Source organism: Mesocricetus auratus, unplaced genomic scaffold (assembly GCF_017639785.1).
Source record: "Mesocricetus auratus isolate SY011 unplaced genomic scaffold, BCM_Maur_2.0 Super-Scaffold_100001, whole genome shotgun sequence".
NCBI lineage: Eukaryota > Metazoa > Chordata > Mammalia > Rodentia > Cricetidae > Mesocricetus > Mesocricetus auratus.
In genome coordinates, this window is record NW_024429187.1 from 15,145,035 (window position 1) to 15,162,833 (window position 17,799).

Genomic DNA, 17,799 nt, shown 5'->3' on the forward strand with positions numbered 1-17,799 from the left:
ATTTGCTTTACTTTGAGACAGAAGCAGAGGAAGGGTGTGTGACCCCACTAAACATAATACTGAGCTTTGTGCACATTTGTTTTCCTTCTCTTTTGCTGTTTTTTTTTTTGTTTGTTTTTTGTTTTTAGAGAAAGGGTTTCTCTGTGAAACAGTCCTGGAACTCGCTCTGTAGACCAGGCTGGCCTTGAACTCACAGAGATCTGCCTGCTTCTGCCTCCTGAGTCCTGGGATTAAAGGCGTGCGCCACCACTGACCCGCTATATTTCTTTTTCTTGATGTTAGCTTCTCTCTCATGCCTGTCCAGAATCAGAAGTTCTTGTGATTGTAAGGGAGGAGGTGGTCTTGTGTTACAGCTTGTGTTTCCGAATAGAACATAAGTGACAGTCTATAAGTGATGCATAGCTCTGTGGGTGCATGTAAATCCATTGCACACTGATATTACTTTAGCCAGCTCCAATATGTGTGCTTTGTTCATTAAGGGGTGTGTATATAAGGGGTGTGTATATTCTTGTCTGAACTAAATAATGGATGTAAAAGTCATTGCATATCCATGTATGGGGAGGTTGGATTATGGGAGCTACACTTAGGTTTAAATTTTCAGTTCCCACATTGTAGTCACACAGTTAAGAATGTTCCCAGGTAAATGTTGGGCTTATTTTGTTGTTTAGATATTGAAGAAGTAAAACCATCATTTAAAATACTAACATTACCTGGTGTAGTGGTGCATGTTTTAATCCTAGCCCTTGTGAGGCAGAGGTAGGTGGATCTCTGTGAATTACATAGACTGGTCTACATAGCAAGTTCCAGAACAGTCAGGGTAGCATAGAACCAGCCACTTCATCTCAGACAGCAACAACAAATCCCCAAGATAAAATTAAATAGTAGCCTTAAGGGGTGTGTGTCATGTCTGTCATCCTAGCACTAGGGAGGTTGAGACAGGAGGATTCTGTTTTTGAGGCTGCATTGGTCTACATAGCTGGGTCCCATCTCTGGAAGAAATGGAATTGAAATAAGTATTCGATTGTGTTTTTACTAATCGTTATGGCTGTCCCGAGCCTGACCTCAGGAGTAGCACAGGAAAGCGGTGAAACCCGGCAACGCTCGTCTGTTTGGTCTGGCCGGTGGTCTGGCAGCTTGTGTAGTGGTGCAGTATCATTTATTTGCCTAAGAGCATAATTAATGCCTTGGTTTCTCCCCCATGACACTCTTTCTTGGGCAGTTATGGACTTTTGTACCTGGTTATGCCACTTGTGGGGATGGCTGGGACCTTGTGTAAGAATGAGGGAATGCCCGGTCTACCCGTGCCTTTGCCCTCTCTTCATTGGTTTAAGAAAGGCCATAGGACTGGATGGTTTAAGAAAGGTCACAGGACTGGATGCTTTCGTCCACACTGGCCGGTCTGTGCTTTTGTGTAGCATTTTGTTGTAAACAGGCGGTGTGTAGCCCCTGAAATAGTGCCACTCCCCCAAGGAAAGCATACTCCATGACTCCGTTCTTGGTACCGCTTTTCTTCCTACCCCCTTGTAGTCTTCATCACTTAGTTTCATGGAACTGAAGCTTCTGTCTCATGACTGCTTTGTGTGAACCAAGCACACTAAATTTAAGTGCATCTCACCAAAACAGCAGCAGCAACAAAAACTTAACCCCAAACAACAACAAAAACAGCAGCAACAAAAAAGTAAAGATTGGACATCCTTAGTCTGAAATCTCATGTGTCCCAATACCTAAAACTTCTTGAGAGTGGCTAAATTTTGGATTTTGGAACATCTAGGATTATAGATCTTTGGATTGGGGGTATCCATTGGTGAAGTCTACACAAAGAAAATCCTAGAACCAGAGGCAGTTGAGGGCCCATTATGAGGAGATGTTACCTGTGCTCCTGGGATGGCAGTAGTGTCTCCTAGATGTTGGTCATATCCAAGATCTCACCTACCAGACACCTAGGCTCCTCTTTATAATCAAATGGAACTTTAGTTGGTCTTTTTACCTCTTCAAGCAAACACTTGCGGTTGGAGCTGGAGTTTGAGAAATTCAAGTGCTATTTGTTTATCTTGCCAAAGCTGTTGGAGTCTTTTCTAGATCTTCAGTTTCTTAGGACATTTTTCAGCCAGTGATTAGGAAATTCCTTTTTTGTATAAGTCAAGTGTGCTAGATTATTACTGCAGACAGAGAAAGAAACAGCTTGTGTATTTAGCAGAGAGTTGGGGGGAGGGGGAGAGAGAGAAGCGGGGAAAGAATTTTCCTCTCGGGTCTACATGCATTAATTTATTTAATTAGAAGACCATACTTTCTATGTAATGGCTGCGAGTTACAAATTTCTTTTTCACTCTCCTCCTCTCCCCTTCCTTCTTTCGTTTCTTCCTTCCTTTGGGGGCAAGTGGTTCCCACACCAGGGTTTCAGTGGGCCAAGGCATTCCGTTGCTCGGCAAGTAGGAAACTGGATGGTAGATGTAAGTAGTTTGTAAATCTCCCCCATTTAGTTGCAGTTCAAGGGTGTGTGCATCGTGATCAACGGATCCAGGCTCTGCCCCTGGGTGTACACGGGTCGAGGCTCTGTCCCCTGGGTGTACACGGACCCAGGCTCTGTCCCTTGGTGTACACGGTTCTTTATGCCTTGGTGCCTGTGAGCCTCTTCTGATAAAACCCCAGAGCTTCAGTTTGGAGGAGTTGTAGCAGTTCAGAGCCGCTGTCACGGCGCCATGGCGGCTCTCGGCAGCAAGTCGTAGGCGGTATCTCTGTGGAAATTATGGCAGCTTTGAGGTGGTGGGGTATAATTCCTGGCTATCTATAGTACAGCAACGTCCTCCCCGTTTGCGTTTGTACCAAATGCAGATTGTGGCGGCACTGTCAGATTTGCTTGTTTATGTGGTTTTTGCATTACTTCCCCCTTTGTAGAGGTAATTCTGGCTCAGCCTTAGACAGTTAGGGCATCTGACACTGCAATATTTAGATTTTAGAGAAAAGGTCATCAGCCGTCTTTCTGGGCTATTCTGGGCATTTGGTACTATATTTACTTTGGACCTAACTTTCCTTATCCTTGTTCTTTGGTGAGCTGTTTCTCCTCTTTGCCTTGGCCTGTCAGCTTGCTTGGAAGCTTTTCAACAGTTCTGCACGTGGATGCCAGCTTTGTTCAACAAATAAGCATTAGACTTTGAGGGGGGCTAGGACATGGGGCAGAACCCTCTCTAATTAATGCCTCTGGTCGCGAGCGTGGGGTGCCGGAAGCAAGGAAGCCAGGCTCCTGTGCCTCGGCGTTTAAGTTGCTTGCTAGGAGAGGAGGTTAGCTCTGACCCACGGACATGTGACTTCTGAGGCATTCTCGAAGGTTTTGGTTAACTTGGTGACATTTGAGTTGCCTTATTCTTCTTAAGTTTTGGAAACTGGGCAGCATATTATTTGCCCAGACAGGGGAGAATTTGAATTGCCCTAGGACAATCCATTGTGTGAGAACTGGCTGCCCAAGGCAGAGGTGCCAGTGGATTCAACAAGGACTCAGGAAGGACCAGGACTGTGCAGAAATGCAGTTATCAGTGACTCATGGGTGGAAGTGTGCCTTGAGCCACAAGACAGGTCGACCGTCACCCTCTGGGACAGAAGGAGGAGTCATGCAATGAGCCAGACAAGGAAGCCACGGGCAACTGGACAGCATCTGGACTTTCTCAACAGGCAAAAAGCCACGGTAGAGGAGCCAGGCCTGGCAGTACACACCTATAATTCTAATACTTGGAGCTGAGACAGGAGGGTACTGAGTATGGGGCCAGACTGGCTTACGTAGTGAGACCCTGTCTCAAAACGACCACAACACTACCCTGTTACAGGGCTATGTGTGCAGCACAGGTGTAGGATGTTTACCTGGCATGCACAAGACCCTCAGTTTGGTCCCCAGCAGCAAAGGAAAGAACATGTATATGTATATATTAAAATTAATATACACGCAATGAAACTATTAGTATAATACCGTCACCTAAGAAGTAGCATATGTGTCAATGACTGGCACATAAAACATCAGCTGAGGTCTTTTGCTTTTAGGGCTTTGAGGCAGGGACTCACTGGGTAGCTCAGGCTGGCCTCAAACTCACACATTTCCAACCTCAGCTTCCTGCTTTGCTGGGATTACAGGTTTGTGCCATGTTGACTATCCAAATATCTTTTTAATTTTTAAAAGATTTATTTTTATTTCATGTGTATGTGTGTTTTGCCTGCGTGTATGTAAGTATGCATACCGTATATGTGCTTGGTACCCATGGAGGTCAGATGAAGGTTTTGGATTCCCTGGAACTGGAGTTGCAGATGGTTGTGAGCCACCTGCTGGGAATTGAACCTGAGTCCTGTCTAGCTCCTTGGACCATTATCTTAATGACTTTGTTTAGTCTGTGGAGCTTGGGATATATGCCAGGGTCCCCTGGCAAGCACAGTGCAGATACTGCTAGGGTGATGCATTTGCGGTGAGCGGGGGTTCTTGCTGTGCTCTGTATTGGCTTTGCCAGAGGCCTCCCTGTGGTTGGGAAAAGGTAACAGCCCTGAACACCAAGCAGGAAATGATAGGAGTGGCAGCCTCCAACCGTGGGCCTCCTCACAAAAGAAAACAGCAAACCCAACCCCATCGCACCCCTGGCCACTCGGCCAGGAAACCAGCAAGCTCTCCTTTGTGAGGCCATGAGTGACTTCAAACAACCTGTCTATCAAAGTGGTGCAGGACCTGGGGGCTGGGTATTGTTTCTCTGTCTGTGGCCTGGCCTAATCTTGGGAGATAGCACTGGAGAAAGAATAATCTATCTGTGGTGAGGTTCTGCTCTCCAGACCTAATGTCACTAGATTCTCGTCGTCTGTTGTCACTCATGGAAGTTATGCTCTATTAAGTTGGCATGAACCTGAAATAACTGGGTTGTTTTTCTTAGAGGAAAGACAGAGTTAATTTCCTGCCGGCCTCTGGTCACGGCATTTTTGTCAACCAGTCAGTACTTAACCTTGTTTTATGTGTTTTTGTTGAGACACCGTTCAATAGTTGAATCATTAACGTTGAGTGCACGGCCAACTGCATTCTGACCCATGCCTGCACAAAGCTTGGCTAAAGCATATATTATTGTCTGTCCCCTCGGTTTTCTCAACTTTCTTGACTTAGGGATATCAGATAGCCTTTCAGCACCTGGAAACAGTAAAGTCTTCCTTGAAAAGCACACCATGGGGAAAACTTCAGGGCGCACCCTGGGAAGGGCATTTCACAGTTTGAGAGCAGAGCTGAACCAAAAGGCAGAGGCCTCTGTTGACTGGAATATACTTGAAGGCAATCACTGATGTCCCCCCCCCCGCCCCGCCCCAACTGGACCCATCGATCCTGAAAGTAGCTAGAGGCGTAGTTTTGGGTTGCCAGATGTTAGCACTGGGCAGTTCACAAGCAGCACATGTGAAAACATGGGAGTAAAGTGACCCCAGCTTGTTGGTCATGAATCTCCCTCCCCGCCAGCAAGCAGTGCAGCCATACAGGTCATGTGGTTGAGGCCTACAATCCCCCCCCATGGAAGCTTGCTAAAGGTTGTGAAAGGAAATGACATTCCATCCCAGATCTTATCTACTTAAATTGTTTCCTGCAGATTAACCATTCATTTCACCAAAGGTTTATCATGGAGCCTCTGTGTGAGAAACTGGGTCAGGGGCTTTGGGGCATGCAGAGATAAGCAGGACATCAGGGCCTTTGTCTGCTGCAGAGAAAAGAGTGGGCTTGTGTCTCTGTTCTGATTTCTACAAGTCAGAGTGAACTGTGCCTTTAGACGACTAAGAACAAACGCTTGCTTTATAGAGACATGAGGAAGGTGGGGTTGCGCCCCAAACCTGCTGTTTTGTAGCATAAATTGGATTTCGCCCGAGCCTGGAAGGGTGCATTTGGAGAACAGAGAGAGGCAGAGTGGCCTGGAGATCAGGCAAAGCTAAGGGCATTTCCTGACCAGGAGGCAAGGCCCTGAAGCAGGAGCTCAGACACAAGTGCTGTGCAGGTCTGAGACCACATAGCAAGGTGCATTGGGAGGGAGTGTAGGGAAGTACAGCGCCTCTTCACTTGGATTTTCCTCTCAGGCCACCAGCGGCTGTGACAGGTTTTTCAGAGTAAGGGAGTTATGTGACAGCAGTTAGCTGCTTCTAAACTCTGTGAACATATTTGCTGTTGTCTCTTAGACTAAGTACTCATTACAACCTTTTTTTTTTTTTAGGTCAGTGCTTTTAGTATTACAGTTTACAGATGGAGAAAAACAGAAGCACAGAGAGGTTAGGTAGCTTCCTCAGAATTCACAGCAGGAGGACTTGGGGCCAAAGCCAGGAAGTTTTAGTAACCTGGGGTTAGTTTCTAGGTGTTCTAAGCTGCTTGCAGAGTGTTCCAGGTGTGTTGGTGTGTGTGTTTGTTTAAGACAGGGCCTGAGCTTTAGCTGCAGAGTCCCTGGTGTGCACGGTTCCCCATCTAAGGACTTGGCCTCTGCTTTTGATGTTGTGCTGCCCAGAAGAAAAGGAAATGTCAAAACAATCTGCGGGAACTCTTAGACCTGGACACCAGGCTGTTCCTGCCTGGTGAGGGACAGATGTACCTACAATGAACACTTTCCAAGGTAGACCAGATGGCAAGTCCTTGAAATTTGAGGTCATTGAAAGGGTAGGGAACTTGTCTCTAATGAGAAAAAAAATATTCTTCTAATCTCAACAAAACTAAGTAAACCGAGGCCTTGTTTTAGAAGACTGCTTTGATGCAGATCACAATGTGCTACAATGACAGATCGGATGTTCCCTAACTGTGCACAAGACTGGATATTCCTTGGAGTCAAGGAATCCAAGACAGGCCTCAGGATGAATGAGGGAGTCTGAAGAGCTGCCCCATTTATATAACCTCAGCAAGTTAATATCTTGTTCCAGTACTTTAAATTATTGGTTGTTTTAAATGTGTACGTGGCAAAGATACTGTGACATGAAAATGTTATGTGAAAAGTAGAGAGATGGGCTCCCTACTTCCTAGAGTTTATTTTTCTTAATGGTTTTCTGGTCTTTGCTTTCTTGCCCCCCCCCTTTTAAGAATCAAAGCTGTTCTCTTATGTAGCCTTAATGTTGTTATACAATAAATATCCAGTCATGTCATCTGTAGATAACTACTACGATGGCTGTTTTTGGTTGTCAACTTGACTACGTCTGGAGTTAACTAAGACCCAGTATACCTGTGAGGGAAGTTTTATTCTCAGTTAAGTCATCTGAAGTGGGAAGACCCACTTTTAATCTGAATCTTCTGAGGTGGGAAGATCTACCTTTAATCCAGATCTCTTGAACTGGGGCCACGGAAGAAGACTTGCTCTTGGCTTCTGTCCCTCTTGCTGGCAAGCCCATCCCTTCACTGGCATTAGAGCCTACTTCTTTAGGATTCTGACACGTACTGAAGACCAGCCGAGATGTAATCAACCTTGTGGACTGAAGACCTACTGAATTCTTGGACCTTCCATTGGTAGACAGCCATTGTTGGACTATCTGGACCACAGCCTGTAAGCCATGTATGTATGTATGTATGTATGTATGTATGTATGTATGTATGATTCAAGTGCAAGTTCTGATGACACTTTACCGATAAAGCTGTTTCTCACCCTGTCCCCTATTTGGGAAAACTTAAGACCCCAAACCCTGAGCTTATGGCACTAACCATTGGGAAATCTGTCCTGCTGTCTCTTCATCTGTGAGAGTGGGCTTACAAGAAAGTTTTATAGGAGCGTGTGTATGTGTGGGTGGTGACTGCTCTTTTTATTTTAGAGGATTTGTTTAAACTTAATGACTATTGAGGTAGACAAGGAGAATGCAAGTCAATCACCATTCTGACTCCCTTTAACAGAGAGTACTGTGGTAATGAGATTAGTTTTCTTTTCAAAGCCACAAACTGAAGGATGCCTTCAGTGCCTCGGAGGTAGTTTCTTTATCAAGCATATTATACTGAAATAAAATGGCAATAAATCCACAAGGTTCGTTTGAAAGATGGGATAAGATGGAAATTGTCTAGCTAATCACCTAGGCTAATCATCTTCCAGGGAATTTATCCAAGGGCTTTTGCGCCCACTGGCTGAAGACAGGCTCCTTCAGCAGTGTTATCTGATGGGGATTTTGTGTCTTCTGAAAGCTGACCATTGTTCTGTTTGCTGGGGACTTAGGGGGTAGCAGGAAAAGACCCATGGCAAGCCGTGCAACATAAAACCCGCCTGTCATCCAGGAATCAGGTACAGAGTGTATTATGTAAATTCTTCACTTGTAGTTGGTAATGAATCAGTGTGCTTCTGAACAAATGGATTATCCCTCCTAACTCACCCTTCTTTAATACTGAAGTGAGAGCTGTAGCATTCTCTAGGCATTTAGTTAGCAATGCCTTCACTTTTGTTCTCATGTCTTTTGGGGGAGTTTGAAACAGAGTCTCTCTTTGTAGCCTTGGCTGTCCTGGAACTGGATATGTAGACCAGGTTGGCTTCGAACTCACAGAGGTCTGCCTGCCTCTGCCTCCCGAGTGCTGGGACTAAAGGTGTCTGCCAGCATGCTGGAAGATGTTGTTCTTGTGTCTAAATAGTTTTAAAATCATGCCTGCTTGCCGGGCGGTGTTGGCATGCACGCCTTTAATCCTAGCACTCAGGAGGCAGAGGCAGGCAGATCTCTGTGAGTTCGAGGCCAGCTTGGTCTACAGAGTGAGTTCCAGGACAGCCTCCAAAACAATACAGAGAAACCCTGTCTCAAAAAACATAAAACAAAAACCAAAAAACAAAAAGAATCATGCCTGCTCATGAACCATGAATTTGCATTCTACTCTTGGAGTCTTGAAAAAAAGATGTTACCCTTGTTTATTGATAGATCCCCTACCACACACCTTAAGCAGTTCTTTTCATGGGTGGTTTATAATATAGTCACATTAACATGGCATGCTTGTTTTTACAGAGAGCTGATTAACCTGTTAGGGTTGATTAATTTCTACGATGCATTCAAAATTATATTACAGTATTACGAATTCTGGGTTATGATTGCAAAGGTTATACCCAGCTAATTCGAGCAACTGAGCCTTCATTTCAAGGTTGAGACACTCTCAGTGGTTTTAGTTTTCAGTCGTAAGGTAATAAACCCCCAAAATTGTTAATTAGTGAGATTAGCATGTTCCTGAAAATTATAGTTGTACAGGAAACTTGAGGGTTCAGCCGAACTCACTTCTTCCAGTGATCACTTCCTGTTCAAGCTTGCTCCTTTGGTGACTCGCAGTGGCCAGCCCCACCCATTCCCCACATATGTAGCACTGAGTACCTGCAACATGATGGACTGAAATGGACGAGGAATGTTGGAATATTTCCCATTGCTAAACTTACTGTCTTGTTCCTGGTGTATGACTTGCCACATAATTCCAGTGGTTAGAAAGAGCATGCAGAAGCCAGAGATCTTACTGAAGGCTTGCTCTTCTGTATATTCTGTATAGGTGAGGCATGGACCTGGTGAAAATGGCAATCCCCACTCAACAATCCCCAGTTGTGTCCCCCCCAATAAAAGCCCATAGATATGTTTTATCTGTATCTTCTCCCAGAAAATTACTTTGACTCTGGCTGAAAATATACTTGTTGAATTCAGAAGGCTGAATTCATTCTTAGAAAACTCAGGTAATATTTTGCTTCCTTTTTTTGCTGTATTTTGCTCCATTTTATGTGTGTTTTACTCATTCTTCATTAACCCTAACCCTCATTTCCAGAAGGCAGCTTATATCCCACTAGCCTCCCACCATGGCAGGGTGGTTTGGGTTGTGTTCCCAGCGGGCACTGAGTAGCTTTGGAGATGCCACCCACAGTCATGGTTCCCGAATCGAGGCAGAAGTTCTGGTTGTTGTTCTCGGGTGCCCCAGCATGCTGGTTGTATTAAGTGGCTGGTTGAGAAGGAGCGTGAAGATGGGGAACATCCTCTATGTGCCCCTTAGTCTTGATTTCCTCATTTGTGAGGTGGAGGAGAGAAGAACGCACACCTCTTAGGGATTGTCGGAACAAGGGGGCTTCAAAAAGTTTACAAATCACGTGAACTCATTCTTGAGTCATTCTTGGGGTTGGATTCTGTTGCCTCTGAGAGAATGTATCTTCCTTGCTGCCTTCTGATGCCAGCTGGTGGTGACCTGGGTAACATGTCCTCTCCTCAGTCGGGAGAAGACTTGTGTCCTCAACCAGTGGAAGACCCACCGAAAGTTCAGACAGGATGAGTGAGAAGCATTCTCCCGCTGAGTGGATGACACCGAGGAGGTCTCTGGGGAGCTCCCAGCTTTCTGGCTTATCTCCTGTTGAGAAAACAAGAAAGAGTTAGATGCATATAGTGTCAATAGCTGTGGGCTTGCTGTCTGCTCCTTAGTACAACCTAAGCCCATTTACCTAAACTAGCCCAACTACAGCAGAGCTTCTAGACCCATCAACTTGAGCACACACACAATCATATTTACGTGGTTGTTGGTTCTACCTGCTGTTCCTACCCTCATCCCTCCCCTCCATTCACCTCGGTGTCTTCCCGGCAGCACCACCCTCCCCATTCCTGGCTGCCATCTTCCTTTCTGTCTTGTCTCCTGGGGCTCACATTACCTCAGAGCAGATAGTGGAGCCTGGCTAGGGTGTTCTGTCTGTCTTGGCCTCCCTTCCCCAGTCCTTCCCTTGCTCTCCCGGGAGGCATCTCTGTGCTCACCACAACTTCATCTTTCTGTAGCCTTGGATTCTCTAGGACATGACAGACATCTTCATTTTCTGGAATTTGGTACTTGGGAAAGTCTTGACAAACATTATGTTTTTCATGTCTGACCCAAACTGTAGGTGGAGATGGAGTACTGGTCAGGTGGGCGTCTTCCTTCTGAGTAGATCCAGGGAGCACATGGCCGTCATGTTGGCTATCTTTATCTTTTTCTAGAAATGTCTCGAGTTTCTGTACTAGGTTATCCAGTTTGCAGAGAGTCAGATTTGTCCTGTCTTCTGGCCACTTTTCCATCCACTGGTGGTGGCCATTTAGATCCAGATTAGCTAGAGAGTCTGCATGGTCAGAGCCCGCATCGATATCCCAGGCCAAGGTGATGCTTAGCTTGCAGAACTGCCCCGGGCCACCCTCCATCTGATCTCGCTTCCGGAAGAGTCTCCTGACACTCTCTGTTCCCCAGGTACCTTGGAGAGGAGGGAGGAGGTGGATGGCAGAATCCGTGGAGGCTGTCTCCTCACATGAGATTGTCTCCTCATAAGAAAACGTGTTCTCAGACGGGTAGTGGCCAATTGAGAGGCTCTGATCGGATTTCCATTCGGAAACAGAATCCTCTGTGCTACTGTAGTCACTGCTGGAGGGTGAAGTTGTCATGGTGCTGAGTCTCCAATCCCATGTCTTCCTTGACTCAGGGGACTTCAGAAGGAAAAAAGTAATAATACATGATATTGGAGAGGGAAGGGAGTTGTGTGAGCCATCCCTTCTTCTATTTGGAACTAGCCCACTCTGTACAGTATAGTACCATCTGTTTGTACATCCTGCTCTGTAATAATAACATGTCACAGTGTGACAAAACCCCATTGAAAAAGACAGGAAAGTGTGGACGGAGTTCTGTATGCTTTTAGTCCTCTATCCTGAGGTCAAGGTAATCAGTTTCTTAATAAGTACATGTGTTTGTGCACATGTATACACATATACACATATCCAAATACATGTGACTCTCACATCAACAGAAATGTACTATTAAACTTATGAATATGACTACTCTATATTAACTATTTTCTTAATGGATGGCCTATTAATATTAATTTTAATTAAATAGCCTATTAATATTAATTTCTCATTAAATGGCCTATCAGTAATTCTTAGATTATGTGGTTAACAACCACTAGATTACTTAAATCCATTAAGTGGTACATCATGGAGTTGGTGGACCAGAGATCTTAAATATATAGTCTTATTGATACCAGATTCCTTTCTGGAAAGGTGACTGCCATCCAAGCACCCATCCTCCTACCACCTAATAATATGTTGATTCTGCATTTTCCATGCTGCTCCCCCCAGCCACCCACCCCCGTACGTAGAGCTGGAAGACCTCATACACACACTCACACACGCCCATGCACACGCCTCTGCCATTCCCTGATGAGGACTGCCCACATGAGACAGGCGCTTCCAGGTCCTGAGACATAAGTGAGGGTGTCAGAAACCCTTCAGATCCCCGTGTGGTAATGATATAAAGGCCAACTGCTTCTGAGAAGTTTGTGTTCCAAGACTGTTGGTCACCATGGCAACAAAGAACCAAGTTTATGGTCAGAAATGTGTAAAGGGACAGGATCTGTCTCTTGAGTTCCAGAGTATTCTGTGCACTTAGCACAGTAGGCTGAACTCATCAGAACCAGCCAGATCCGTGCGATCTCTCCCAAATGTTTCCCTTCCCTGAGATTGTAGTTGAGGCTCGCCACCTGTCATGCTGTGGTGCTGGCCTCCGTCTCTAGGCTCTGTTAAATTAGATGGCTGTGGGTTTTGGCGGCTTGACACAGGCCTAGCGGTAGGTGGGGGAAGCACTCTTCTGCTGTCCAGCAGATTCAGCTTAGCAACACCCACAGATAGCCCCAACTTCACCAGTGACTGGGGGCCACTTAGCTGTGTGCTGGGTCTTGTGACAACCCAGTCCTGAGTCATCCTGGAAGGAATGCCCACTGTAGCCACCCCCGTTTTTCTGAAGAAGGAGCCAAGGCACCAGTGGCTGTATGCATGTTCACCTTCCCAGAGCCTGAATGCAGACAGGCCAGGCTTTCACACTCTTGGCGTCCAGCCCCTCGCACACCCTGTCTCTGGGGAGGGTCTCCAGGCACCTCCTGCTTACGTCTAGTCAGGTGAGTCAGTCCACAGGCAAAACCACGTCCTGGTTCCTCAGGGAACAGCGTGCTCCAGGAGACACATTCGTGCTGTAGAGTGCCCTACACAAGGAGCGCGTGTGGGGCAGGGGAGGACTTGAAGTGAGCACCCTGCCCCCGCCTGGTTTCATGCTGGCCAGGCTCCTCTGCTGTGACTTTGACCTCCTCAGGAGGCCTCCCTCTGACCCACCTGAAGAGGGCACGAGGCACAGCTGTGCTGCTCTGCCTCCTGTGAGCACAGGGCACTGTGGACTGGATGGGGACAGTGGAGAGGAGAGCATGACCCTGCAAACGAGGAGGGCTTCAGAGAGAGACCCAGAGAAACCTGCAGTTTTCATTTTTACCCTCCCTGCGCTCCAGTGCCCTCCCTCCCTCCCATTCTCCACTCTCCTTCCCCGCCCCCAACTCCAATCCGCTACTTTCTCTCCATACACACACACACACACACACACACACACACACACACACACACACACACACACACACACGTTTTTCCTCATTTTAACTACATAGTTCAGGTTAAATCCCTGAGACTTACCTTGTCTCTAGCCTCCGAGTAAAAAAAAAAAAGATAGTTACTACTAATAGTTTAATGTCTATTAATATACTTACTAATATATACATACATTTATTGAGAGTTTTGAAAAGCCATCATAAAACAGCAATGACTCTCTCCCCCTTAGCGTGACCTGTCCTTTCTACGTCTCCTTTTAATCAGGGGTTTGGGATTTTCAGCAACAATCGCTGTTGTGTTAGGTTTTTCTTTTCCTTTTCTTTTTGGTTTTTCGAGACAGGGTTTCTCTGTTTAGCTTTGGAGGCTGTCCTGGAACTCATTCTTTTAGACCAGGCTGGCCTCGAACTCACAGAGATTCACCTGCCTCAGCCTCCTGAGTGCTGGGATTAAAGGCAGCGCCACCAACACCCGGCAGTGATAGTTTCTTAATTGGGCTTGCTGGTCTAGTTTCTCTTGTACTACCATTTTACTGTCTCTTGAAGCAAGACCACCCATAATAAAACTGGAGATTGTAACAGTGATTGTGTGCCATGAAGCTAAAGTAGTCTGGGCTGCAAGCCAGCAACAATAGTGATTGAGAACTGGAACACTTCCTAAGAGCCATTGACTTGATGGGACACGAAACCTCAACGTGTAGAGAAGGAAGCTTCTGATTTGATGATTATAATTTTTGTGTCAGTTCTGGGTGTGTCTGCATGTGTTTAGCATTGGATCTGGTGGGCTGAATAAGGCAGGGTGTAGTCCCCTGTGGTGCTTGTCCAGTCCCTTGGAGGTCCGACTAAGTTAACTGAAGACTATAAAGGAAAGTTTGCGCTGCCCCAATGACCAGGAGCGGGACATCAGTTTCCCCGTCCCCTGTGCTCAGACAGGGGTGTAAACACCTTCCACTCTCCCGCTTCCCAGGTCTCCAGACTGAGACTACAGCTTACTGGTCACCATTTGGGGCAGATCTTGGAACTTCTTAGCAATTCCTTGTAATGTCTTAAGACATGTCTTCAGTTTCTGTGTCTCTAAAGAAAGCAGGATGCGTACCCACTTACTGTGCTATTTTTGAAATTAGTGAAGTATTTTATCTGGCCTTGTGATACATACCTGTGTTGCAGCCCCTGGGAGACCGAGGCGGGAAGACTGTTTGTAGCTCAGGCTGGCCTTGAACTTGTGATCATCTTGCCCCGCTTATGTGGGATTGTGGCTCATTTATTCATATAACTTTTTAAAGCTGACAGTTGAGTGCGCCTATCAAATTTCTGCCACTTGTAGCAATAGCAAGTTTATTTATGTTAATTTATTTGATGTGTGCGCCTGTGTCTGTGCACCACATAGCTGCCAGAGGCCTTGGTCCTGTGACTAGCGTTTAGATGCTCCTGTGACTAGCGTCACCATGGCCGTGAGCCTCCAGATGTGGGTGCTGTGAACCTAACAGGAGCCCCTAGCAAAAGCAGCCAGTGCAAGAGCCCTCTCTCCAGCCCTGTTTCCAACATGATTTTATTCATCTGTGAAACGGAGATCACGACATCTTCCTCGGGCGACTTTGAGGGGAGTGGAGGTTGTATGTAGGTGTTCAGTACCGTTTATTTTCACTCCACGCTTAAGCACACAAACCGCCCCTCTGCCTTGCATTGGCAGGACCACCGTCCTTTGGGATAAAAAGACTTATTTTATTCTGATATATCAGACACAGAGTCATTTCTACTCCTGGTTATATATCAAAGTCGTGGGCATATATTAATCATAGTTGTGTTTATGTGATGGTCACCTCCGCAAAGGCAAGGCGGAATGGATGTTCAAGTTAGTGTCTGCTCCTGCCAGCATGGCACCAGACAGCAAAAGCCTCAGACTACAGGGGTCACAGGAGAGGGACTTCCAGAGTTAGTGTCCTTATCCCGGTCACTGCAGAGACTTCCTTTTTGAGTGTATTCTGCCACCAAGAAGAAAGAACCAGAAGGACTCTTTGGGCTAGGAGCACTACTTTCTCTGTATGTTCAGCTTGGACGGGGTGATGGCCCGACAGTTCACCCCTTGACAACACTCTAATTTGGGTGCAGTGTTTCTACCAACACCAGAGATGCTTGAAGGGAAAGACTGGGAGGATATAGGCTCCCCAGGAAACAAGAAACCAACTGAAGAGTGGCATTTCCTTAAGAGACTAGTAGCAAAAAGCTTAACAAGCTTTGTTCTGTCTGGTCCTCAGGGCACTGTGAGGGGAAGGGTGGGGGTGGGCGTGAATCGAGGGGAGGTCGGAAATACTCAAGGTCAGTAACCCAGTCAGAGGCCGGAGGCACTGGCACCTAGTTCCCAAGTTAACCTCATAGAAAGTGGGGCTCAGGGCTGGGGGTGCAGCTCAGATGCAGAGCCCTTGCCTAACCTATGTGAGATGCTCTGTTGAGTCTCCTCCTGCACTACAGAAATACAGCGGCAGGACGGAGGCAGCCTTACCTACAGTGTTTCTTGTATTTTGGGAAAGGACACATGGTAAAAAGTATCTGGAGAGTAAGTGGAAATGACCGTGAACAGTAGCAGGCATAGCATGAGTGCCTGTTGCAAATAATAATAATTTCCAGTTTTCATTAGAAGGAATGCAGGATCTGGAGCAAAGCAGACAGGGAGCAGACAGGGCTGGGGTGAGTGGGGCAGGTTGCTGTTGGCTGGCTCTGCCTGTCTCTGGCTGTTATCACTAAGTTCCACAAAGGCCTCCCTCACAGGCCTGCTCCAGCCAGAATGCCCTCCTGTTTGCTTCCCTCCCTCATCTGCTAGCTCACACACACACAATGGCCTCCATTCATTTGAGGGCCTCTGTGCACATCCCTTGGAAGACAGTTTATTGCCCCAAGTAAAGCCAGTTGATGAAAATGATATTGATTAACAAATACTATTGATGAGTCTTTTAAAAATCTTGCAAAATTAAAAATGAACACTAAAAATTATGTTTTAAAATCCTCCACGAAATGCTGAAGAAAAGTTAGAAGCTTCAGGAGAAGTATTTTTAAGGGAAGTATTTTAAGTTCTCTTAAAAACAAATCTCTCAGGGATACAAGGTAATTGGTAGTTGCCTGAAGCTGGGCCTGGGTGTGGTACTCCCCCTCCCCCCCCAAATGGGCAATATTAAAAAACCATCTGTCAGGAAAAGACAATTTGAGGTACAAGTGTGATCATTAACTTTTAATTTCCTAATAGTTGCATTAAAAAGAGGAAAAACTCAGGTAAAATTATTTTTTTTGCTGAATGTCAGGTAACTCATTTTCAATATTGTAATTCCACATAAAATAAATATAAAAGTATTTATTAAGCTCTTTTGCATTTTCTCAGCCAAACCTTTGATGTCTGTTATGGTTTTTACATTTAAATCATACCTGGTTTGGGGCCTACACAGTCTTCAGCCCCCATCCGCATACAGCTTTGGTAGCAGTTACATGGCTGTATCCGTCGCAGGAGTTTATTGGACTGTGCACCTTAATGGGCAACTTTTGCTGTATATAGTGCTATATATAGTGTATTTCCAGCTTAAGCTTGCGTTGGCAATGTATGTTCCTTCCGTCAATATGCATGAAAACTGTTTTCTTAAAAATGAACCCTGAGAAAATGGGATTTGACAAGTCCGTTGTCAAAGTCAAAAAGGGGAAGTTAGCCACAAGCTAGTAGTTTTCATAAACTTGGGGAACGTGGGTGGACGAGTGAGACTGTGTATGAGCACTTTCTCGAGTGTTTCTATCACCCGACGCTATGTGCATCTCGGTTTAGAAAGGACTAGTGGGAACTCAATTAGACAGTGCAGATTGTTTTGTTTTGGAAGACCCAGTGATAATTTTTGTAAAAACCTTGCCATCTTTTTGTCTTACAGCCATTTCTTTTTTTTTCCAGCAGTGTTAAAAATTACTTGTCTCTGACTCTTTCTTATTTTAAATTTATTTATTTACTATATAGACAGTGTTCTGTCTGCGTGTATGCCCACAGGTCAGTGGAGGGCACCAGATCTCATTGCAGATGATTGTGAGCTACCATGTGGTTGCTGGGAATTGAACTCAGGACCTCTCTCTGGAAGAGCAGTCAGTGCTCTTAACCTCCGAGCCATCTCTCCAGCCCCTGTCTCTGACTTCTTTTCTGCATCTGTTACATACATTTTTGGGTGATTATTTTGATTGGCTGGCTGCAGGTACGTGGGATGAAGAAAGGTGGAGTTCATGGGAGTAGGACAGTTGGTTAAGAACAAGTTTAACCTTCATGGCTAAGGCAGGGATGGTTTTGGGGTGGGACTTATAAGTAACATTGTCTGCAATTTGATAACTATCTGGATATCCAGTCTTCCCTTGTGTACTGAAATTTTTATGTTTCCATTTTTCTGAAGCTTGTAGAAACTGAAAATTTACAAATGACTTAAGTCAAGGAAAGTAGACCAGAAAATACCTTTGACATGGTCTT

At 45.7% G+C, this 17,799-nt stretch overlaps 2 protein-coding genes across 20 annotated transcripts in view; one reads left to right on the top strand and one right to left on the bottom strand.

The window, feature by feature from the left end:
• Ppfibp1 (PPFIA binding protein 1) overlaps window positions 1-17,799 on the top strand; it is a 146,027-nt gene that overhangs the window by 49,903 nt on the left and 78,325 nt on the right. The gene's annotated exons all lie outside the window — the stretch shown is intronic.
• On the bottom strand, window positions 8,818-12,230 carry CUNH12orf71 (chromosome unknown C12orf71 homolog). Of its 4 annotated transcripts, none has more exons than XM_040743645.1 (3): window positions 12,130-12,230; window positions 10,690-11,385; window positions 8,818-10,294 (listed from the first exon to the last, which is right to left on the bottom strand). In XM_040743645.1, the coding sequence occupies exons 2-3, from the start codon at window positions 11,341-11,343 to the stop codon at window positions 10,058-10,060; spliced, it is 891 nt and encodes a 296-aa protein (XP_040599579.1). In that variant the 5' UTR covers window positions 11,344-11,385; window positions 12,130-12,230; the 3' UTR covers window positions 8,818-10,057. The 4 variants fall into 4 exon arrangements, with proteins under 4 accessions (XP_040599579.1, XP_040599578.1, XP_040599577.1 ...); XM_040743644.1 differs by having other exon boundaries at window positions 12,082-12,230; XM_040743643.1 differs by having other exon boundaries at window positions 12,076-12,230.